At 54.4% G+C, this 23,195-nt stretch overlaps 2 protein-coding genes across 12 annotated transcripts in view; one reads left to right on the top strand and one right to left on the bottom strand.

The window, feature by feature from the left end:
- On the top strand, positions 1-17,633 carry SPATA32 (spermatogenesis associated 32). Of its 5 annotated transcripts, XM_004772472.3 has the most exons (10): positions 11,649-11,839; positions 14,318-14,372; positions 14,577-14,795; positions 14,915-14,961; positions 15,702-15,845; positions 16,207-16,278; positions 16,374-16,488; positions 16,684-16,862; positions 16,987-17,145; positions 17,428-17,633. In XM_004772472.3, the coding sequence occupies exons 1-10, from the start codon at positions 11,833-11,835 to the stop codon at positions 17,631-17,633; spliced, it is 1,203 nt and encodes a 400-aa protein (XP_004772529.1). In that variant the 5' UTR covers positions 11,649-11,832. The 5 variants fall into 5 exon arrangements, with proteins under 5 accessions (XP_044936750.1, XP_044936748.1, XP_044936751.1 ...); XM_045080816.1 differs by lacking the exons at positions 11,649-11,839; positions 14,915-14,961; positions 15,702-15,845; ... (3 more) ...; positions 16,987-17,145; positions 17,428-17,633 and adding exons at positions 356-1,002; positions 9,377-9,431; positions 10,259-10,304; positions 10,595-11,595; positions 12,229-12,283 and having other exon boundaries at positions 14,577-14,778; XM_045080813.1 differs by lacking the exons at positions 11,649-11,839; positions 14,915-14,961; positions 15,702-15,845; ... (3 more) ...; positions 16,987-17,145; positions 17,428-17,633 and adding exons at positions 76-1,002; positions 10,259-10,304; positions 10,595-11,595; positions 12,229-12,283 and having other exon boundaries at positions 14,577-14,778.
- Positions 17,613-23,195, bottom strand: part of FMNL1 (formin like 1) — a 24,447-nt gene continuing 18,864 nt past the window's right edge. For 4 of the 7 annotated variants that reach the window (XM_004772469.3, XM_013045987.2, XM_013045988.2 and 1 more), the window contains 10 exons: positions 22,165-22,367; positions 21,420-21,654; positions 21,114-21,182; positions 20,011-20,091; positions 19,793-19,922; positions 19,462-19,625; positions 19,179-19,280; positions 18,944-19,039; positions 18,576-18,684; positions 17,613-18,065 (listed from right to left, as the gene is read on the bottom strand). In XM_004772469.3, coding sequence (XP_004772526.1) covers positions 17,962-18,065; positions 18,576-18,684; positions 18,944-19,039; positions 19,179-19,280; positions 19,462-19,625; positions 19,793-19,922; positions 20,011-20,091; positions 21,114-21,182; positions 21,420-21,654; positions 22,165-22,367 — 1,293 coding nt within the window. In that variant the 3' untranslated portion in view covers positions 17,613-17,961. Of the gene's footprint in view, positions 18,066-18,322; positions 18,422-18,575; positions 18,685-18,943; positions 19,040-19,178; positions 19,281-19,461; positions 19,626-19,792; positions 19,923-20,010; positions 20,092-21,113; positions 21,183-21,419; positions 21,655-22,164; positions 22,368-23,195 lie in introns of all 7 variants that reach the window. The other 3 variants (XM_013045986.2, XM_013045991.2, XM_045080812.1) reach the window with 1 other exon arrangement.

Raw genomic sequence — 23,195 nt, 5'->3', positions numbered from 1 at the left:
CTTCCTGCTTTCAGAACCTCAGATCCTAACAGCTGCCTCCCTTTGCCTTCTGGGTGGCATCTTCTCACTTCTGCCATTTGTTTTGGGCAAGGACTGTTTACAACCCTTGAATGAGGTCACTTTTCCCTCCACCCTTCCCAGTGGGCGCTTCCAATCCCACTTTTGGCCTATCGATTCAGACCAGTTAGGCAAGATAGCCCATCCAGTGGCAGCAGGGAAGTCCCAGGCCAAACACTGCCAGGCTGAGGAGGACAGGGCGCCAAGAGCCGGGCAATGGCTGGCCGTGGAGAGGTGGGGGTGTACCAGGAGCCTGGAATGAATACGGCCCCATCCTCTCCTGTCCCTGAGGCCTGGCTTCCAAGGAGCAGAACTGGGAGCCAGCTGAGACTCAGACCCCTAAGCTAGCAGAGAGGACTTTCCAGGACAGGCGCCCTTCTGAGGATGGAAGCTATTTGGGGGGGAGTGGGGAGCGTGTGTCACGTCTGGCTCCACACCCCCTGAAGCCTTGCTCAGGTAGCTGTGTGCACGTGGGCACATGCAGACCTTGGGGTGCAGGCTGCAGGTTCGAGGTTCAGCGGCTTCCTGGAGGGGTCCTGCCCCCCAGGAAGGGGCAGGTGCTAAGGCCATCCAAGCTTACCGGTGGCGGCTCCCGCTCCCTCTGGGCCTGCGGGGGCGGAAGAGCAGAGCAGCCCAACTTCTGGAAAGTGCACTTCGGGTGGCTCAGCCTGCTCAGGACACCCCACAGCGGCTGCCCCGCCCACACACCCCGAATCCTGAGCGGGTTTTGTTTTTGTTTTTGTTTTTGTTTTTTTTACCTCTCCGTCCTTGGGGTAGGGGGCAGGGACGTCACAGAGGCGGCGACATCACAGGCGCAGGCGCCCACAGCCTCTCCAGCGCCCCCCACAGCCCCCAACCAAAGAGCGCACTGGAGGCGGAGGGGCAGCAGCCACCAGCCCGCTCCCCGCCTCCCCGACAGAGCCTCGATCAGCATGGGGGTGACAGGTGGGAGCGGGCTGGCGCGTGCCCCGAGGGGCGGGGGCGGGCGGGGCGGGGATAGTGAAAGTCGGGGGGGGCGGGGCGGGGAATCTGCCCGGGGCCCCACCCCCCCGCTCCCGGGTGCGGGGAAGGTAGGTCGACCCCAGACGTCCATGGCCTCGTCCCCAGACTGCCGCGGCCAGCCTCGGCCCTGCGCGGTGCACAGGCTTGTGCCCTGCACACGGAGTATGCTTTGGAGTAAAGGCTGCAGATTCAGCCCACTCTTGTAGGGGTTCTCGGCACACGGAAAGAATCGTGGCCTTATGCCCAGGAAACGACTCACAAATTGTCCCAAACGACTGGTAACCCCAAAATCACGTTAGGTTGTTCCTGGTTGATTGGAGCCTTTGCAGAAGGAAGCAGTTGGCTTCCACAAATACTGAGATTCTCCTTCCTCCCTTGCAATCTGATCTGTAACATTGAGCAAAGCTGTTTGCCCCTTAGATTTCCACTGAAGTGGGGGTTTTCTTCTCGGGACCTTCTCACCCAGGAGGACATGGGCCAGCATTTAAATTGTGCCAAGAACCAACAACCGGAGAGCAGCTTTTCCTTTCCCAAACCCGTTGGGTGACCCACTGATGCAGATGCCTTAAATCACCCCTGTGACATTTGGTGCATCTCTTTCAGCTTTTACTCTTGTGCTGGGCCCTGAGTTTGAGGAGTTAACAAAAAATTAAATATGGCTAGGACAGCTAGCTGTGTTACACAGATGATGACATTGGAGAGGTGGGTTGGCCTGTCAGGGATTAGTGTTTTGCCAGAGGAGAGACTTCCTAAGTAACTGAAGTGTAGGCAGGTGCAAAGGCCCCGAGGCACAAAAGGATCTGCTGTGCTCTGGGGAAGCTTGGGCTTAGAGCAAAGAGGGAGCTGGATGCCAGGAACTGCAATAAGAGGGCAGAGGTCAGACCATACAGGATCTCTGAAGCCACTCTACTGTCTGGATATGACCAAAGGCAGGTCACTCCAGGGTCATTAAGTAGCCCAAGTTGGAGGGAAATATGGTTGCAGTGGTCCAGCTAGAAGCCTAACGAAATTGCAAACAACACAGTGGTTAGCATCATGGGGTTCAGAGCCAGTCAGACCTGGGTTCCAGTCATGGCACGGCTCTTAGCCCATGTGAGTCCTGGGCAGAGTCCTGACTGTTTGGGCATAAAGTGGCGAAGAGGATAGGATGTATGGGAACCACTCAGCATGGAGTGCCGGCAGGTGATCAGTCCTAGGTTTGTGTTGAGTTTGGTGTTAGGAGATGAGTAGGAGTGGGGGTGGGGAAAGAGACCTGCGCAAGGTCAATATCAGAGGTAGGGAGGTCAGAAGCTGGGGAAGTGAGAGGGTTCACAAATAAACAGGTTTCTAATTTGGGTGATAGAATGAAGGATTATCGGGGAGGGGGCGATTACCAGGGGAGAGGGGGTAATCACGATCCTAGTGATTAGGAAGGAAAATGGATCGGGCATACAGGCGAGTTGGCCACACTCGAGTCTAGACTCACAGGATATGAACTTGAGGTTAAAAATGGAGAACAAGCCACGTGGCTTGGCAGGGTGAGAGGGATGAAGAGTTCGTTTCTTTGCACAGGCTTTTGCTGAGAATCCACCTTGCAGACTCTTATTTGCAGGGGATCAGAGATTCAAAGTGGCAGCCCACTGGGGACGCCTGGGTGGCTCAGTCAGTTAAGCCGATGCCTTCGGCTCAGGTCATGATCCCAGGGTCCTAGGATCGAGTCCCGAATCGGGCTCCTTGCTCAGCGGGGGAGCCTGCTTCTCTCTCTGACTCTGCCTGCCACTCTGCCTGCTTGTGCACTCGCTCTCTCTGACAAATAAAATCTTTAAAAAAAAAAAAAAAGTGGGCAGCCCATACAGTCTGCCCGCCTCTGATAAGGAATCAACAAGAGTCCTGCACTCAAAGGTCTGCAGGGACCAGGTCTGGGTGGCGGCAACTGGAGGAGATGCCACGGGGTAGAGTCCTGAAGGTCTTTGGGAAGAAGTGAGCACTGAGCATCTTCCCAATAGAAAACAAGGGACATTTCAGGAATAGGAGACATCCAAGTCTCTGACAAGGGAGAGACCCACCCCTTTAGGGAGAAATGTGCTATCAGTGACTGGAGTTCGATCTAGAGCTTTGGAGAAGTGGGAATAAGAAATAGAGATTGGAAGGGGGTGCCTGGGTGGCTCAGTGGGTTAAACCTCTGCTTTGTCTCAGATCATGATCTCTCTCTGTCAAATAAATAAAATCTTTTTTTTTAAATCTTAAAAAGAATAAGAAATAGAGATTGGAGGATCTTCTATGGTCCCAGCCACAGGCTTGGAAGTCCCAAGAGGGCACAAACTTTGTGTGTGCCCTAGCACTGTGTCTGGCCCTTAGTCAGGGGTTCAATATTTAATTTTTTTAAAAGATTTTATTTATTTATTTGACAGAGATCACAAGTAGGCAGAGAGGCAGGCAGAGAGAGAGAGGAGGAAGCAGGCTCCCTGCCAAGCAGAGAGCCCAATGTGGGACTCGATCCCATGACCCTGAGATCATGACCTGATCGGAAGGCAGAGGCTTAACACACTGAGCCACCCAGGTGCCCCAATATTTAATTTTTTTAAAGATTTTTATTTATTTATTTTGAGAGAGAGACAGAGTGAGAGAGAGCATGAGAGGGGAGGTCAGAGGGAGAAGCAGACTCCCCATGGAGCTGGGAGCCCGATGTGGGACTCGATCCCAGGACTCTGGGACCATGACCTGAGCCAAAGGCAGTTGCTCAACCAACTGAGCCACTCAGGCGCCCTCAATATTTAATTTTATCAAAGAAATAGATGCATATGATTAAAGAGCCTGAAAAGCTTGATATTCAGTGATGAAAAGCAAGTATCCCCTATAACACACTCCCAATCTCACTCCTCAGAGCAGCCACGATTGTTTCATTAGAACCATTTTCTGCCTTATTACCTTCTTATCTTTCTGCAAGCTCATGGACTCTTTCTTGGTTTATCAGTTTTAGACATTATCACCTTCCTGCTCTAATGGCGCCATCCTCCTCCATTCTCCCAACATCATTTTTAGATCTGCTGGTGCCTTTGTAAGTTTAATATACTTACATCTTAATTTTTCATCACTTTAGATAATATCTTTTCATACCACACATAGTAAGATGAAGTTTTTAGTGCCCTTGACACTTCCCTTCAGCTCTACTCCCTCCCGCCTCCCAAGGATGCTAACCTGTATTTTTTTTTTTTTGTATTTTTATTTTTTAAATTTCAAGGTTGGTAACATTTACATTGTCCTAAAGCCACAAATATATCTTCCAATTGATATTTATCTGTTGATTCTGAACGTTGAAAACTGGACTTAACATTATTGTGACTCCTAACTACTGTTCACAGCAGAACCGGGAAAGGTACCACAGTTACCTTCTCTTTCTCATACAGCTTTTTGTTTTTCCTGGAGTTTCTCGTTGCCTTTTCCTTATGTTCTTTGGTTTTATCATAGTCTTAGTTTTCTCCACCCTCTCCATCTAATCAATTGTTCTGTCAGGTTTTGTTTCAGAAATCTACTGTCCGGAACCCTTCATCATCTTGCCTCTATACAGTTAAAATCCCAGAACTTTGTTGATTTCCTGGGGTGGACCCCTATTTCCTTCCTGGCTCTCTTGTTTTATACCTTTATTTTGTTTTAGCACATCCTCAAATAACTTCCTTTAAAAAAGAGGAAGTAAATTTCCTGAGTCCCTCCATGTCTGAAATGATAGTTTGGCTGGATATAAACCTATAGGTTAAAAAACTTTTTCCTCAGAATTTTAAAGACAGACATTGTTGCTAACATTGCTGCCAGTGTAATTGACCCCCCTCCCCTCGTAGGTGACTGGTTTCCACTTTAGAAACATTTAAGAATTCTTTGTTCCTGGGGCAATGAACTTTGACAGAGGATCTTTTGACATCTATCGTGCAGGGCTTTCGGTGAACCCTCTTAAGCCAATGACATATCATTCAGCTCATGAAAATTTTTCTCTTTCCTTTTCCATGTTCTCTATTCTTTCTAGATCCCCTTTCTATAACTCAGAACTGACTGCCTCTTAATCATTTTCTCTCACATTGTCTTGATATTTTGGTTCTACTTCCTGAGAAAATTTTCTGCTATATTTTCCAAGTCTTTTTGTCAAAAGTTCTTTCTTTTCTTAATTTTTTTAAGAGCATCCTATTCTTGCTTTTTGGATGTAATACCTATTGCTGAATATCTACATCTCAGAATCTCAATATTTTAGAGTATATTTAAAGCTCCTTTCTGTTTCCCAAATAACCTCTGGTATTATAGTCATCTTTTCTCTTGGTCTGTCAATTGCATATGCGCAATTTCCTCAAATGTGTGGTCATGCTTAGCTGTTCATATTTAAGAGTGAAATCATAAAAAGCTGATTTGGGAGTCGCCAGGGTGGCTCAGTGGGTTAGGCCTTTGCCTTCGGCTCAGGTCATGATCTCAGGGTCGTGGGATCGAACCCCGCATAGGGCTCTCTGCTCAGCAGGGAGCCTGCTTCCCCCTCCCCACTTCTGCCTACTTATCTGCCTACTGTCAAAATCTTTTTAAAAAAACAAAACTGATTTGGAACCTGTAACTGCAGGACTCATTCCCTGGCAGATGTCACTTTATGATGATCAGGCGAGAAACAGACATATCTCTGTCTGGTTCAAGAAGATCAACAAAATTGACAAATCTCTAGCCAAACTGAACAGGACAAAAAGAAAGAAGACAGAAATTACCAATATGAGAAATGAAGGGCGCCTGGGTGGCTCAGTGGGTTAGGCCGCTGCCTTCGGCTCAGGTCATGATCTCAGGGTCCTGGGATCGAGTCCCGCATCGGGCTCTCTGCTCGGCGGGGAGCCTGCTTCCCTTCCTCTCTATCTGCCTGCCTCTGTCTACTTGTGTTCTCTGTCTGTCAAATAAATAAAATCTTCAAAAAAAAAAAAAAAAAAAGAAATGAAAAAGGAGGCATCATTACAGAATCTACAGATATGAAAAGGATAACAAAGAATACTATAAACACCTTATGCCAATAAATTCGCCAACTTAGATGACATGGATAAGGAAACTCCAGGCCCAGGTTCACAAGCTTCATCTATGAATTCTGCCAAACATAAGGAAGAAATTATATCAATTTTATGCAAACTCTTTCAGAAAACTGAAGAGAGAATACTTCCCAACTCATTCTATAAACCAACATTATTCTGGTATCAAAACCTGATGAAGACAATGTAAGAAGAATATGCACCAATATACTTTATGAACCTCATGTGAGATTTCTTTCAAAAAAAGTTAACAAATCAGGGGCACCCAGATGGCTCAGTTGTTAAGCATCTTCCTTAAGCCCAGGTCATGATCCCAGGTTCCTGGGATCGAACCCTACATCAGGCTTCCTGCTCTGTGGGAAGCCTGCTTCTCCCTCTCCCATTCCCTCTGCTTGTGTTCCAGCTCTTGTTATCTCTCCCTCCGTCAAATAAATAAAATCTTTAAAAAGATTTTATTTATTTGAGAGAGAGAGAGAGCATGAGAGGAGAAAGGTCAGAGGGAGAAGCAGGCTCCCCACTGAGCAGGGACCCCCAATACGGGACTCCATCCTGGGACTCCAGGATCATGGCCTAAGCCGAGGGCAGTCATTTAACCAACTGAGTCACCCAGACACCCCAAATAAATAAATTCTTTTAAAAAAATAGTTAGCAAATCAAATTCAATAATGTATAAAATGATAATACATTATGACCAGATGAAATTTATCTCAGGGATGTAAGATTGATTTTAACATTCAAAAATTAATTTATTTCACCATAAACAGAATATAAGAGAATTGTTAACAGAATAATATATAACATTGTTTGTGTTATAGCATATTATATATATCATATAATATGTTAACAGGACATAAAAGAAAAACAAGAGCACCTGCCTGGCTCAGTTGGGAGAGCATAGGACTCTTCCTCTGAAGGTCATGAGCTCAAGCCTCACAATGGGTGAAGAGATACTAAAAAACAAAAGAAAAATAAAAGAATATAAAAGAAAAAATGTATAGTCATCTCAATAAATGCAGAAAAGGCATCAGACAAAACCTAACATCTCTTCCTAACTAAAAACTAAGTGAACTAAAGGGCCCCAGGGTAGCTCAGTTGATTAAGTGTCCAACTCAATTTCAGGTCAGGTCTTGATCTCAGGGTCTTGGGATCGAGCGCCATGTTGGGTTCTGCGCTGAACGTGGAGTCTTCTTAGGATTCTCTCCTTCCTCTAGCTCTCCCCTGCCTTGTTGGCATACATGCGCACTCTCTTTCTCTCCAAAAAAGAAATCTGTAAAAACTAAGTGAACTAGGAATAGAAGAGAACTACCCTCAACGTAATAAAGGGCATCTTTGAGGGAAAACTACAGCTAACATCATATTTAGTGGTGAAATACTGAATGCTTCTTCCCTAAGATTAGGAACAAAACAACACGTCCACTCTCAATTCAGTTCAACATTGTACTGAACACTGTTCTCAGTACACTAAAGCAGAATAAGGAAATAAGAGACATCCAATTTGGAAAGGAAGAAGTAAAACTGTCTCTTGAGTCACACACATACTTTATTTCTAAGTAATCTCTACACCCAACACAGGGCTTGGACCCACAACCCTGAGATCAACAGTCACGTGCTCTAGCAACTGATTGAGCCAGGCGCCTGAGTCACACACATTATTGTTTTTGTAGAGAACCTTATGGGATCTACAACACTAAACCAAAACAAAAAACTAGCACCGATAGGATTTTAGGATGGTTACAGGATATACATTTCTATACACTAGCATCCAGCAGTTGGAAACAAATCATTTCACATGCTATAGAATGTCACCTGAGTCCCTGACACAACATTCCCAAGTTGGGCACAGAGGTCCCAAGCTGAGTCAACCTCAGACTTTTGCTTCCACCCCTCCAGTGCCACGATGAGGCTCACACTTAATATTTTCTCTTCCTATCCACACCCCGTTCTGTTCATGGAAGGGTTTAGGCAATGGGTGTCGATTCGATTGTCGAGGGAACATTTGCAAACGAGCAGAGGAAGGCACTGAGGCGAGAGGCCTGGAGAAAAGCAGCCCTGGGGGCAGATGGAGCTAGAAATGAAGAGAGACATGAAGGAAGCCAATGGAACATGGCAGTCAAGTTGGTGGAAGGGTCCAGAGATCACTGAGCTAGCTCTTAGGAGCCTGACCGTGGTAGTAAGCTCCTAGCCCGGCCATGCGGCTGATCCAAGAGGCCCAGGCCCAGGAGGAACACAGATGTCGTAAATCCCAGACACAAACAGCCTCTACATCTCTAGGAGGAGGCCAGGGCACACTGATCCTCTGGATATAATCCTGGGAGCGATTCTTCTCAGCCAGAGCCAAGGCCATCATTTCCTGCCACACTCCAGGTCAGGAGGATCTGGCTTTCCCACTGCCATGACCAATCCACCATCGACCCCCATCTACCACCCTGGGGAGCATGGGAGAATGGAACGGCCCGGTGCCCCACCCCCACCCCCAAATGATGAAAAAGAAGCATCTTCAGTAAAAGATACAAGCTCCAGGGAGGCGACTGGGGTGCAGAAACCTTCCCCAAGGCTATGCTCAACCTCTTCTTCAGAGAGTGATGGGAACACTGCAGTCAACATCCCCACAGATCAAATGCCTGGGGTGAAAATTCCCCAGGTGGGTGACCCCAGGATGAGAAGCCTGGAGGAGAGGAAGGACTTCAGGGCAGGAGGGGCCAGGATTAGGGGGAGTGTCAGATCTGAAGCCTGGCCAGAGAAGAGAGAGGAGAGGGGGCCAAGGACCAGGTTCTTAGGGGTCCCCACCCAGTTACAGACGCCTCATAAGGTAGCACGTGGGGCAGGGGAGTGAAGAGTTTTTCTTCGGGTCAAATCTGCATCCAGCTCCTGGTGTTGGCAACCCTCGGTTGAAGGACCTTGGATAAATGAACTTCTTGTCATTTTTTGTGTTGAATCGATGAGATAAAGCACAGAATGTGCCCAACCCGTTGCCTGGGCTAGCAGCCCTCAAGAAACAGCAGTGAAACCTGTTAGCATCCGTCCTCGGGGAGAAGGGTGATGCATTGGGGAGAGGGAAAGGAAAGGCCAATTCTAGCGCGCCTGCGGAGGGGAGCAGATGTGGAGGGCAGGGCTGGTGATGCTGGAGAGCGGAGGGAGCAAGGGGCAGGATGGGAGAGGCGGTGGTGAATGGGCTGAGATGCAGGACCGGGAGGGAGGGAGTGGGTAACTGGAGCAGTACCACCTGCCCAGGGTTCCAGAATGCCCCAGGGACGCGTCCCCCTGCAGCTCCCCAGCCCTCACCTCCTTCTCCCTGCCAGGTGCCAGTGGATTCCCCTGCTGTGGCAAGGAGTCAGTGGACATTGTGGAGACGCAGTGAGAGCCAGTCCCCCACCCTCCAGGACCACCAACCCTTACCCCCTGCCACCACTGCTAAGTTTCATATACCACCACCCCCAACCCAAGATCTCCCTCCATCTTGCTTCTTTCCAATATCTCCTCAAGGGCAGTGTTGGGGGAGAGGGGAGTCCTACCACCCCCCCTTCTGCTTCTGTGTCCAGCCTCTGACGTTAATAGGACTGAGGGGTGGTGGGGTACACTCGGGGACATGGATGGGAACTGATCCCTTCTGGTTGCCTTGCTCTGAGTAGAGTGGCCCGAGGTGAGGGGGGACCCGAAGCCTGAGGAAGGAGAGGGAGTCGCAGGGGCTGAGCACTGAGGGGAAGGGCCGCGCTAGCAGCACATGGCCAGCAAGAGCTGAGGGGAGCCTCCACACACACCCCTGCCTTTGAGATTTGCCAGGCTGGGTTTGGGCAGCTCAGGAGGAGGGCGTCGCCCTGGGCTTCTCCCTCTGTTCGGAGCCGCCTTCTGGGCACCAGTCCTCCCTGGGGAGCTCACTGGCTCATGGGAATACTTGATCAGAAGGAAGAATCCTGGGCCTCACCTCCAGCTGACTGGATCCCTCTTTGGGGTAGGGGCTCTCCAGACACCTCCCAAACTCACTAAAGATAGAGAGTGTTGCTCCAGAATTCTTGGTAGATGTAGGGACCGTGAAGGGAGTGGATGCGCTGCGGGGGGGTCTTGCCAGCCTCTGCACAGGGGAGGGAATCTTGAGGGCCCCAGAGACCTCCATTCCCCCCTAAAACCACCCCACCCACCCTCCAGAAGCCTGTCATTCATTCTGCCCTCTTCTGTCATAACAGTGACCTAAACCAACAGCAGCCATTCGAAGAGGAAGAGGAGATGGAGGTAACCGTGGGCAGGAGTGCCTCTTCGGGGGGAGGTGGGAGGTAAGGGGCTGGACTCCTTAAGGCCCGTCTTCTCGAAACCCTTGCCAATCCCGGGAGCCTGCACCAGGCCATGCTGGCTCCCTTGTTCCCACCTACCCTCGCCAGTGCCCCACACTGTCTCCCTGCCCCAGGTGAGTCTCTGCAAGAGGGACCAGGAGGGGAGGAAGGCTCAGGAGAGGGGTACAGAGACTTGGTCCCAGAAGGACCTCAGGGCCAGGGGCCTCTTCAGCTTCACTTGAAACTTTTCAGCTGGAGAAAGAATTGCTGGAACTGGAGCGCTCTCACAAAGTGGACCTGGACATAGAGCACGAACTAGAGCAGGAACTAGAGCGGGAACTAGAGCTGGAGACTGGGCTCGAGCCGGAGCCGGAGCTGGAGTCAGAGCCGGAACTGGAACTGGAGCCGGAGCCGGAACCGGAGCCAGAGCTGGAGCCGGAACTGGAACCGGAGCCAGATCCGGAGCTGGAACTGGAGCCAGAGCCTGAGCCCAGGGACCCTGAGCAGCCGGAGTCTAGGACAGAGTCCCTCCAGCCCCACACGCCGCGGTACACCAGCCTCTGGAGTGTGAGGTCTCATTCTAGCTACCTGAGTTTGCCAGAGGAGGACCAGGTGTCCACCAACCATCGCTCTATCCGCGTGCAGACCTCTAACCATCTCTTCTGGGCAGACAAACACATCCAGGCCTCAGAACGCAGCCTGCGACGGGCGATCAGCAATAACATAGGTAAGCCCACTAGCTGCCAGGACCAGAAGTCTGACCTCGAGGATGCCTGTGTGTGCTGCATAAAGCAAATCGAAAACCCCAGTGCCCAGCCAGCGCCGCCCACCACTGACTCCCAGCAGCTATCAAACCCCCCACCGCCCTCCTCCAGTCCCTCACCGGGCATCGACCTGGCTGATCTGGTCAACTTTGCCTCTTCCTTGGCCGTGGCCTCCTCCAGCAAAATGGACTTGCCCAACTTGGAGCACATGATCAAAGCTCTGCCTCAGAAGGCCGAGGCACCTTCTACAGATCCCACCCCCCAGCTGGTGATGGACCAGCCAGAGAAGGAAAATCTCACTAAGGACTTGATGGAGAAATCTCTGGAAACTGAGGAGTCACAGAAAGCTTGGAAACAGGAAGACAAGAACGTCTTCTGCCCTTACCTGGATTTCAGCAAGCCGGGGATCAAGAGGGCCACCATAAAAGGAGAAGTGCAGCTTCTCCAGCAGCCGGCCAGGTCCCCTCCTCCTAAAGGAGCCGTGAAGGGGTAAGTGAGTCTGGCCCCCAGCTTCCTGCAAAGGGGGTATGCTGGGATGTGTGGGTGGGCCCACTCCTCACACAGCTGGGTAGGGGTGAGGAAATGGAACGAGGGGCTGGGGACGGGACGGGTACGGGGTGGGCTGTGATGTCTCAAACTCAGTGACCTCATAAAGGCCGCTGGAAACAAGGTTCCGGTGGACTGAGGGGCAGAGCCAAGGCCAGGCCTGGAGGCGGCCCGGGGACCATGGAGGGTGAGCACTTCTGGGCCCAGGCAAGGATCCTGGGTTCGGCCCTGGGAAGGGCCATTTTAGCATTAGGAAGCTCAGTCCCCCAGAAGGCAGGTCGCCTCACCTTCATGGGCCATGCTCAGGCTAGCATCTGCCCCGCTGAGGACTCAATGGCCCAGGGCCCAGGATGCCTCCTTGGAGCAGAATATGAGGGGAACAGTGCTCTCCAGCACCCCTGGCTTCCTGGTGATGAATGGACACAACAGAGGGCCAGCTGCCCAACCGTGTGCCGCAGGAAGCGGCTCTCTTCCCCCCCCCCACCCCTGGGCCCTCCTCGAGGAGGCGTCTGGGTTCAGCCCCCTCCCCGCCCCTGCCACTGGGGCCCAAGTGACACTCTCTCTTTTGCGTTGCAGCTCGGTGCCGGGAACCAGGAAAGGGAGTCCATTATTGCTGAAAATCCATTTTAAGGTGTCGTCCCCCACTTCCCCAGTGAAATGACTAGACAAAACCAGTAAAAGCCTCCAGTGCTGGCCCTCGGCTCAGACTTTTTGTGCAAATGCTCCCGGACTAGTGAGCTCACGTGGCTGCGGCGTCCTGATCTTGATTTCTTAGGGATGCCGCCCTCCATGGGTTTTTTTCTCTTTCAAGACTTTATTTAAATTCTAGTTGTATTAGTTTCCTGTAGTATTCGTTTCAACCCACCCCTATTTTTTAGCTGCCCCAGCCCACCTGCCCGCCCTGTCCCTGAGGGCTCTGCCAGCCCTATTTGGCCCCTCCTCACTCCCTTCCAGAACTCTCAGCCAGTGACAGAGACTCATGACCCTGTCTGAGGCTTCAGGTGTATTTTCTTTTCTTTTTTTTTTTTTTTAAGATTTTATTTATTATTTGATGGACAAAAATCACAAGTAGGCAGAGAAGCAGGCAGAAGAGAAAGGGGGACACAGGCTCCCTGCTGAGCAGAGAGCCCGATGCAGGGCTCGATCCCAGGACCCTGGGATAATGACCTGAGCCAAAAGCAGAGGCTTTAACCCACTGAGCCACCCAGGCACTCATCTTTTCTTTTCTTTTTTTTTTTTTTTTAAAGGTTTTCTTTATTTATTTGACAGACAGAGATCACAAGTAGGCAGAGAGGCAGATGGGGGAGGCATGGGAGCAGGTTCCCTGCTGAGCAGAGAGCCCAATGCTGGGCTCAATCCCAGAGCCCTGAGACCATGAGCCGAAGACAGAGGCTTAACCCACTGAGGCCCCGAGGCTCCCCAAGTCTTCCGGTGTGTTAGGTCGTGAAGTGGGTCTTCCTCTTGGCCTGAAGCCAGGGACATGTTGAGATCATCTTTGGAGAGGGCCTCTGGGGGCTGGGCTGGCCAGGTGAGGAGGCAAGTCTGAAAGGAATTCTTCCCACTTCTGTCCACAGCAAGGGCCTGGTATGGGGAATGGACAGTGCCCAGGGCCTCAAAGGAGGGCAAGAGAGAAGCCAAAGGACGGCCCCTCCAGGGGCCACACAGCCTTGAGCTACAAGTATCTCAAAATGTAGGGGCGAGCCTGAATGTAATGGTGTACTTCCCGGTGCAACCCAGACACACTTACACACGTACACACCTACCCTCCGCTGACTCGCGCACCACGAGGGCACGCACAGACACACATTCACTCACAAGACAGTTCCACACTGGCCGTGTGCACAAGCACACCTCAACACACTTGCCTGTGCGCCAGACACGTGTCCTAAACATGCACACGCATGCACAAGCCTTCCCACGCTGAGGGAGGACAGGCCATGTGGGAGAGAGCTGGCAGCAAAGGGGGGAAGGGAATTCAGAATGGGGGGAGGGACGCGGGTGTGAAAAGGGAAGAAGGGGAAGGGGGAGCCTCCCTTGGGCCCTGTCAGCCTCCGACCCACCAGCACTAAGGCTCCAGCTGAAAACCCAGCCTTGCTGATCCTTAGAAGCCGGCCTGCCCAGGCCCTGGGAGGGTAGGATTAGGAAGGGATGAACAGCTGGGAATGGGCCAGGGCCAATGGGGTGGGGGGCCGCGTGGGGGGGCGGAGACTGGAAAGAGGAAGGAGGAGGAGCTACGGAGGTGAGTATCTGGGGAGCGGCTGGGCTGTTGGAAGCATCATCTTGGAGTATTTTGTGAACTGTGGTTTGTAAATGTGTATGGTTTGGAAGAGGAGACCCTTCCCCGCCCGGAGACCTGGGGTAAGGTGGGAGCGGGCCACAACCGGCTGTACCGCTCCTTCCCATGCCCTCACTTCCAGACTCTAAGGCCTGCTTCTCCCTGGGCCTCTGCCAGCCTGGGTTAGCACCTGGAGTGCAGTCGCCAATTCAGATGCCTTAAGGGAAGCAGAAACTCAAGTGTAAGGCAGCAGGTCCCCACCCCCTGCCAGAAGAATCGGGCCTGTGGCGAGGGACAGAGTGCCCCGCTGCCAACAGCTGCTAAAACAAACCTAGGGGCTGCGGGCCCGGGGCACTGAACCAGCCTCGAGTCTGCGACTCTGCCTTTCAGGCAGCCGAAGGCAGAAGACCAAGAGATCCCCTACATTGGCACAGGGAACGTACAGGTAACCGGGCTGGCAAAGGGTCTGCTGGAACAAGCTACTGTCCGCAGAATCCCGCTGTGGGTACAGGCTGGTGTGGGGATCTGGGGAGAAGGTCGAGCTGAGCCTGAGCCGCCACACGCCTGGTCCCAGGGCCCTCCTCTTCCCCTCCTAGTCTGAGCACTCAGGCAGGCCGGCCCCTTACCCCTGTCTTCTTCTGCCTCCAAGGTCCCCACAGCAGCCTCGAAGACTGCCCACACAGGACCCAGGAGGGGAGCAGGGCTGCAGGACACAGAAGGGGAGGCCTCAGCAGCCCGCTCCCCCGCTGAGCCCAAGGGAGCCAGTATCCATCAAAGGCATAGGGGCCCGGCAGTCCTCCCAAAGACCCAGGCAGTTCAAGCGCCTTGCAGCTGCCAGCTTGGTGCGGTCAGGCTCTGGGTCTCAGCGGTAAGGGCAGGGACCAGAGACCAGGTCCAAGGTGTGGGGTTTGGGGTAAGGCCTGCCAGGCCCCGGCATCTTTCTGCAGCAGGTGCAAAGTCCTCTCCACCCTCTTCCTCCTGAATCAGCTCTGCAGAGGAGAGCCTGCTGCCCCTGACAGCCCGGCTACTGGCAGGTGAGGCCCCAGGGGCTGGGAGCGGAGGAGAAGAGGGGGCTGCTCCCCGCAGAACGGCAAGGGGTGTCCTCCCCAGAGACCGGGGTTGTTGTGAGAAGTTGGTGATCATGTAACTGTCCCTCAATGCCAGTCTAACTGGCTAATCTTTACAATTCCAGGGCTCACTGATGTGTGTGTGTGTGTGTATGTGTGTGTGTGTGTGTGTGTGTGTGTGATGGGTGGATGGACTGCACAAATGGAAGATGAAAGAGGGCGGAAGGAAATTGGGAGAGAGGGTGGGGAAAAATAATCTGAGTTCCCTGCTCCCCCCCAGAGTCTGGAGCTGTGGGGTCTACTTTGGGGGCCCCAAAGCCACAGTACCGCTGGCGGGGGCCCCTTGAAGCAGTCATTTCACCCACCACCAGCGATCTTCAGCTCCTGCTCCCTGCCAGGTGCCGGCCGGGCTCCATGAGCCTCGGAGCACTGAGCCCCAGAGCTGGAGTCCGAAGCCCAGCACTGCCCAGTCTACTGGTGGTGTGACCTTGACCTAAATGTTCAATGTCCAGACATGAGTCTTGGACCTGAGACTTTAATGGAGACTTGACAAGGGCCAACACAGCAGCCACTGCTGTTTTTAAATGTTCTCATGCCCCCGCGGTGGGAATGACCCAAGTCGTTAGTCCCGTTGTGAGCTGGAGTGGGCGGACGTCCCGGCCCCTGCGTGCCGACCCCTGGCTGCCTGCCTCCCTCCCCGCCCGCAGCGTTCCAGGAGATCTTCAAACTGTTCAGCTCCGGCCCGACAGGCTCTGTGGATATGCGCAGCATAAAAGCCACCCTGCGCAATGTGGGCATCCAGCTGAGCCCACAGGAGATGTGCAAGGCCCTGCAGCAGGCAGACTTGGATGGTGGGCGCCCCCCGTCCCTGGCCTTTGGTCCTCCCTCCCTTCTAGCCCTGGACAAGGTCTTTGCCATAGAATCCCCAGCCCCGTCCTGTTTTAGAGTTCCCTCTTCCAAGAAGCCTGCTCTGATGAACACACCTATCCCATAGCCCTAAACCTTTCTGCTGTGTTAATCCTCGTGACTGGGGGATCCTCTAGGGCCAGGGCTATTTCTCCCCCATTCCACCTGGGTTGACATTTGCCTGGAGGTGGGACTGGATTCTCTAGTGTCTGGAAGGAGCTGCAGACACACCCCTAAAGCACATGCAGAGTGAGTCTTCTGCGGCAGTGGGGAAGGCACCGCCAGAGCCCCTTCCTCTCTTCCCAGGTGATGGAACCGTAAGCTTCAAAGACTTTCTGGGTGTCCTCACTGACAGCTACCGCCTGGCTCAGTGCTTGGGTGAGGGGCTAGGCTGGTTGGGGTGGGAAGGGTCTGGACCGGGGGAAGCTCCTCCTCACACGCTCCCCACCCCCAACCCCGATCTCTGCCCCCAGGCCAGGTGAGGAACCCCTGGGACCCCCAGGGCCTGCAAACCCTGTTCTTAGAGATGCTGTTCAAGCTGATGAACCAGGGCTTCCTGCCTCACAGGGTGGTGCAGGAAGTGATGAGGTAGGCCCATGTCCCCAGCTTCAGGACCCAGGATGGGGGAGCACTTGCTGCCCCCTGCAGGGGTCCCCTGAGGGAGACGGGAGCCCTGAATGCCGGGTCAGGCCTCCTGTCCTGAGGTGGTTTCTCCACCTGTGAGATGGAGAAGACTGAGGGAGACGGTATTTAATACGGCTGCCCCCCACTTGTCCCCTCAAGCTACTACACCAAGAAGCAGCGGGCTCTGCAGCTGAACCCCGGCTGGAAGGGCCGGTCCCGAGGGCGCAGCAGCGCTGGGCGCCCTCACATGGGCCTCACCTTCTTCTGCCAGGCCGCGCGTCTCAGTGGCCTCTCCAGCACCGAGCTGGAGCGCTCCCTGCACAGACTGCACAAAGCGGGTGCGCCCTGGGCCGGGCAGGGACCCGCCGGGGTTGGGGAGGGTCTACTCTCCCTCGGGGACCTGCTGTCAGGAATAAGCCTCTCCTTTTCCTCCCACCGGCTTCCTCGGCTTCCTCGGGCCAGGTGTGCACAGCCCCTACTCTCAGATACCTAACTTGGCCGTGTGGACACCCCCGGAAGACGGGATGTGGCACCGAGCCCCACGCCCCAAAGTCCGACTTCCCAAGTCCTGCCACTCCAGCCGCCACAAGCTCGTGCCCACCCAGAGGTCGCTCAGCCCAGGTGAGAGCAGGGGTGGGGGGGACAGGGCAGACAGGGGAGGGGCAGGTACCGCGTGTGAGCCAACTCCCGGAAACCAGGAAGAGGCCAGGGAAGTGACCTGGGATCATGCAGGGGCTTGACCAAGGCTGGGACCAAGTCTCAGAAAAAGGGGCAGGGTACCCAGATAGGAGGCGGAGACAGGGCACAGGGCGTAGACAGGAGGACTGAGGTGGGGCTAATCCGGAGTCTCAGAAGGGGAGCAGCCGGCTTGATCCTCCCCACAACCCCTCTGCCCTCCCACAGAGTTCATGGGCCAGCCACTAGACTATCTGCGACCCTCGAAGATGACTCCCTCCCCCCCAACTCTAGTGCAGAAGCAGCCCTACTCCCCTTCGCCAGCCTGTTTGCAGAAACCTGCTATGAAAAAGCATTTGCGGAGCAGAACAGCCTGCGTGTGTGGTGGGGCGGGCACAGAGCGGACACAGATCTTTTGCAAACATCTTTATTAATCTTGTATAAAAATAAGGTCCATGGAGAGTTTCCGGAGCTGGGGATAGAGCGCGAGGTTGCACTTTATAAGTTACAGGCCAGGCTCCGGCTGAGGCTAAGTATGGCTATTAGGGAGAGAGGGGTGCTGCAAGCAGCATTTGGGGGAGCGGCTGGCGATGCTGTCCCCCCCATGCCCCTGCACCCGACCACTTGAGGTGGGACCACCGCGGAGAATGGCAGCAGCGGCAGAGGGGGCTGCCCGGCCCAGCCGAGCTAAGGACCACCTTCCTTGGGCCCCCCTGCTTGCCATCCCCCATTCCCCACTGAGTCCTTGTGCAGAAACAGCAGTTACAGCGAGAGATCCGAGGTGACCTGCAGGGGGGGTCCTGGGGGGCGCCGGCGAGCGCTTCTGCGGCCTGTGTCTGAGCGGATGTAGGGCTGGTTCCGCAGATCTGGCAGGCAAGAAGAGAGACACTCACCCTTCCAAAGTCTGCCCCGGGGTTAGGACGCTAACTCCAGGCCACAAGCCTCACCCTTGTAGGGACCCCGGCTGTGTGCACGTGGGAAGGGACCTGTTCATGTTTACCAAACCCCGCTCAAACACACCCCAGCCACGTGTGGCCCCAGGGAGGGCAGCATGACCCAGTCCCCCGAGGGCCCCCAGGGTTGTGGGCAGCTTCTGGGCTCAGAGGCCAGGCTACCCAGGTACCTGGGGGCTAGAGAGGGATCTCTTCTCCCAGGCTGGCCTCACAGAGGAGCCTGGACGTCCGCTTGCCGGTGCGGGCCGTGAAGGGCACCGTCTTGAGCACTGAGGGTTGGGAGGGAGGAGGGAGGAGAGAAAGGAACAAAGATAGGAAAAGTAGCAAGAAGCAGTGAGGCAGCCAGACCCCTAGGGTAGGGTTGGGGGGAGAACAGCATTAGAAGGACAGACAGGATAGAACAGGCCCAAGCCAAAGCCTCACCTGTGATGATATCTTCAATGGCCCCATCGCGGTCACTCTCGTAGATGAGTGGCTCCTTCTGCTGCTTCCGCTTCAGCTCAGAGATGAGGTCCATCTGCTGCCGCCGGGCCTTGGGTGGTGATGAGGGAGTGGGGGTGGTCATGCAAGGTGTATAGCTGCAGCTCCAGAATCCCCTCTCCCCAGGCCACCAAACCCACCCTAGACTATCTGCTGGCCTGGTCCCCCACAGCAGGCTGGAGCAGAAGGAGGCCATTCCTGTCTCAGGCTGCTGGGACAGGGTCTGTTCCCAGAAATGAGGGTACGGAAGAGGCCTGGGTCTTTGGGATGGGTATCCCTGCAAAGCGCCGAGCTCAGGCACAGCTGCCTACCTTCGGTGCTGGGGCTTCCTCTTTGCTGGGGGCGTCAGCGCCTGCCTCCTGGACTACTGCTTCCTTCTTCCACTGTTCCACCTCCTGCTCGGCTTTCTGAGGGGCCGAGGTAGGTCTCTGTGAGGGGAGTCTTATCCCGCCCCGGGGCAGAAGCATGCCCCACCCTTCACGCGGGCCAGGTGGAGAGGCCAGAAGGCCCCACAGGGGTCCCAGCCTGCCCACCAGACACACATACCTTGTAGGCCTTGATGAAGCGGCTAAAGAGGGAGAAGAACATGGAGGGGGACGTGGTCTTGGGGTTCTCTCCGAAGTACTCCACCACGGACTCGTAGGCCTCCTGTGGGCACAGCCCGTCAGGCCTGCCAGCACCGACCCCTAGGAGCTCCGGGTGCCTTTAAGACACTGGCCGCTTCATCTCTGCTCCCCCAGACCCCCTGCCACCTCTCCCCACTGCGGCCCTGACCCAGGCCTTCATCCCCCGCCTCCCCACCTCCAGGACCCAGCCAGCCCTGGCCCACCTGAGCGGTCTTGCTGTCTGCCAGCAGCTTGTCCATGGTGGGCGAGTTGGCCCTCAGGAATTCCTTGAGCACTGTGCAGTCGTCCTGCCGCACAAACTCTCGCTGGGTCAACTCCAGGCCTCGCTGCAGGGAGCGCACATCCCCCAGGACGCTGTCCAAGGACACTGGGTGGGGAATGGGGCAGCACAGAAGTAGGGAATCAGAGAGGCGGCCAGTGACACCCTGTGGGCCCCTCACTCCTCCTCAAACCCCCATCAGTCCCCGGGGCTGAGCCCCTCTCCCCACCCGAGGAGGGGGGACCGGCACCCATACCTGAGCCTGCCACCCATACCTGAGCCCGCCTTGTCCAAGAAGTGCAGGTCACTGTGGAAGCCCGTGAGCTGTGGGTACTTCTCGGCAATGACCTTCACCAGGTAGTGCAGCAGTGTCTGCTTGCGGTCAGTCGACTTCATCTCCAGCAGCTGCGTGCAGGCCAGTCATCAGCCACAGGCACCAGCTGCTCCCCATCCCCATCCCCCAGGCCAGGGAACCCCTCCTCGTGCCCCTCACCACATCCAGACTTTGGAGCCGGAAGCCATAGGCTGCCCCACGCTTGCTGCTGTTCATATAGTTGCCAAAGGCCAGGACAATCTGGAGAGAGGGGAAAGGGGGATGTTCAGCAGGGCGCCGGGGCTGAGGAAACCCCCTCATGTATGCACTGCACAAGAAGACGTGGCAAAAAGCCAGCCCCACACGCTCAGCCCACACTGCACTCGTGCATGCACCCCTCAGGCTCATGATCCACGTACTAGCCTGTGCACCTGTCTGTCCTATGTGCCTGGCATACCCAATGTTTTTTCAGATCTGATTTTTAAGTAATCTCTACACCCAACGTTGGGGCTCAAACCCACAACCCAACATCAAGAGTCACATGCTTGGGGTGCCTGGCTGGCTCGGTTGGAGGAGTATGTCCCTCTTGACCTTGGAGACATGAGTTCGAGCTCCACATTCAATGTAGAAATTTCAATAAATAATTATAAATAAACTTTTTTAAAAATATATTTTATTTATTTGACAGAGATCACAAGTAGGCAGAGAGGCAGGCATAGAGAGAGGAGGAAGCAGGCTCCCTGCCAAGCAGAGAGCCCAATGCGGGGCTCGATCCCAGGACCCTGAGTTCGTGACCTGAGCCAAAGGCAGAGGCTTTAACCCACTGAGCCACCCAGGCACCCCTATAAATAAACTTTTTTAAAAAATGTCAAATACTCAACCAACTGAGCCAGCCAGGTGCCCCTCAGCATACCCAATTTTGTCCTCTGCTATTCCGACCCGGAACTGCGCTGCTCACATCCCTTCAGTGCGTCACCATCTAACAGCCATTTCTACTAGCTCCCAGGGACTTTGCTAGACTCCACTGAGCAGGTGTGGGTGCTCTGCTAATCACACAGTGATCCCCAGAGGGGACTTGGCCCTCAGGAGGAGTCTAAGGTACGCTGCTGTAGACATGACCCCCCCCCCGCCCCACCTTAGCTCTTTCTACATGAGAATTGGGAACATAACTGTTGCATGCTAGTAGTGCAGGGCAAGGCCGGGGTCTCCCTCTCGCAGCACCCGGAACAGGCAAGAAGTCATGGGTGGGCCCCACTTCCCAGGCCCTCGAGCTGGGCACTCACCTCCAGGATCTGGCGGAGCTTGTCAGAGGACTTGATGGACATTGAGGCTGCAATTATTGCATTCAGTTGCTAGGGGTGCAATGGGAGAGGCGAGATAAGTTGGGACAGGGTCGGGGGCAAGGCCATGGGAAGTTCAAGTACTCCTAAATACCCCTCGGGGAGCGGAGGCTGCCAGCTGCCTCGCATCCACCCAGAACACACCATCCACCCAGAACACATGCCCTGCCAGCCCCGCCCACACCGTTCTGCCTGCCCCGCCCACACCACCCTGCCCCGCCCACAAAGCTCTGCCTGCCCCGCCCACACCGGCATGAGCAGCTGGACAGTGTCCGGAAAGTTGCCCAGGAAGGTGAGCGTGGCCATGCGCTCGGGCAGGCGTGGGATGCGGCTGAAGCGTAGCATGAAGCGGTCCTCCTCTGACAGCTCCTCCATGGGTCGCTGCTCCTGCTCAAAGCGGGCGATCAGGCTCCGCTCGTACTCCGTGGGCAGAAAGCGGGTCAGCAGCTCCAGGAAGTCCAGGCCAAGGGCCTGTAGGTCATACCTGGTGGAAGATGGGGTAGTTATCGCCCTATACCCACCAGTTCTTGAGGACAGGACTAACCACCACCCCCCCCCACTTTCTCGACTGAATAAATGAACTTCAGTATTTGCGATTTGCCAATAACTTCAGGGACCAAGAGGTAGCAGTTAGGTCAGTTGGGAGCTGGGAAAACACAGGTCCCTATCATACAGTAGCGACAGATGCCCAGCTATAAATGCCAGGGCCTGAATGCCCACAGCTGGGCAAGGAGGCAGGGAGGAAATGGGAATGTCTCGGTCCAGGTGTGGACTCCCATTATTGACTGTCTACCAAACTGTCTGCCGCGCCCAGTGGACTCAGTTTTCTCTACCTGAAAATAGGAACAAGGTTCCCAGCCCTACTTCCTGACCAGGGTTAGCATGAAGTTTGATGGGCTCTGCCCCACAGCTGGGACTCTTTTACTGATAGCCTGATGGCCCCTGCCTAGTAGAGGGGCTGGGTTACTCACAAGCACAGGGCAGAGGTACTCACGTCTCGATGGCCTGGCAGATGCGGTCAGCCCCCAGGTTGCCCTTGCGCAAGGTGATCGCCAGGTTCTTGGCCCGGTTGGCCTCAATGAGGGTGGCCTTGCTGGGGGTCTTCTGGGCTGCCTTACTCTTGAGAGCACTGAGATCTAGGCTGGGACCTTGGGACTTAGTCTTGAACTGTTCCTCAAAGTCACTCATGTCTAGCTCCTGAGGACACAGGGAGAGGAGGTGAGGCTGGGCCAGCTGGGGTCTGCTACATTCCTGGCTGAACCAGCCATCCAGCCCTGACCACACCACCAGCAGAGAAACAAACCAGTAACCCAGCTTGACCTTGATGGGGGAGACAGGGGGAGAACAAACAGCATCGAGGAGGAAGAAGAGCACCCAACCCTGGGGACCCGCACTCCAAGCCCTTATAGCTTAAGGAAGAGCTGAACTGGCCAGGGGTAAAAAGGGGAAAGGGAAGGGCATTCCAGGCAGAAGGAACAGCATGAGCAATGGCCTGGAAGCAAGAGAACACAACCCTTCTGGAAAACTAAAAGTAGAATTAGAAGGGCTAGAGGTGCCTGGGTGGCTCCATTGGTTAAGCATCTGACTCTTTATTTTGGCTCAGGTCATGATCTCAGGGCTGTGAGACTGAGCCCCATGTTGAGCTCCTCACTGAGCCTGGAGCCTGCTTGGAACTCTCTCTCTCTCCCCCACTGCCCCACTCCTGCACTCCACCCTGCTCTCTCTCTCTTAAAAAAAAAAAAAAAAAATGTTGAAACCCTGGTTGCCTGTGGGAGTGGTGGGAAAGAAGCTTAAAAGGAGAAAAGAGAGGGACCCTGCAGTCATTAAGCATCTGCCTTCATCTCAGGCCATGATCCCAGGGTCCTAGGATTCAGCCCCACGTCAGGTTTCATGCTTGTGGGGAAGCCTGCTTCTCCCTCTTCCCACTCCCCCTGCTTGTGTTCCTTCTCTCACTGTATCTCTTTCTGTCAAATAAAATCTTAAAAAATTTAAATTAAAAAAGGAGGAAAGAGACCAGACTGGAAG

This window comes from Mustela putorius, unplaced genomic scaffold (assembly GCF_011764305.1).
Source record: "Mustela putorius furo isolate JIRA1106 unplaced genomic scaffold, ASM1176430v1.1 tig00000487_pilon_pilon_pilon, whole genome shotgun sequence".
In the NCBI taxonomy this organism is placed as follows: Eukaryota; Metazoa; Chordata; class Mammalia; order Carnivora; family Mustelidae; genus Mustela; species Mustela putorius.
Note: the sequence above shows the minus strand (reverse complement) of the source record. Positions and strands in the feature narration are given on the sequence as shown.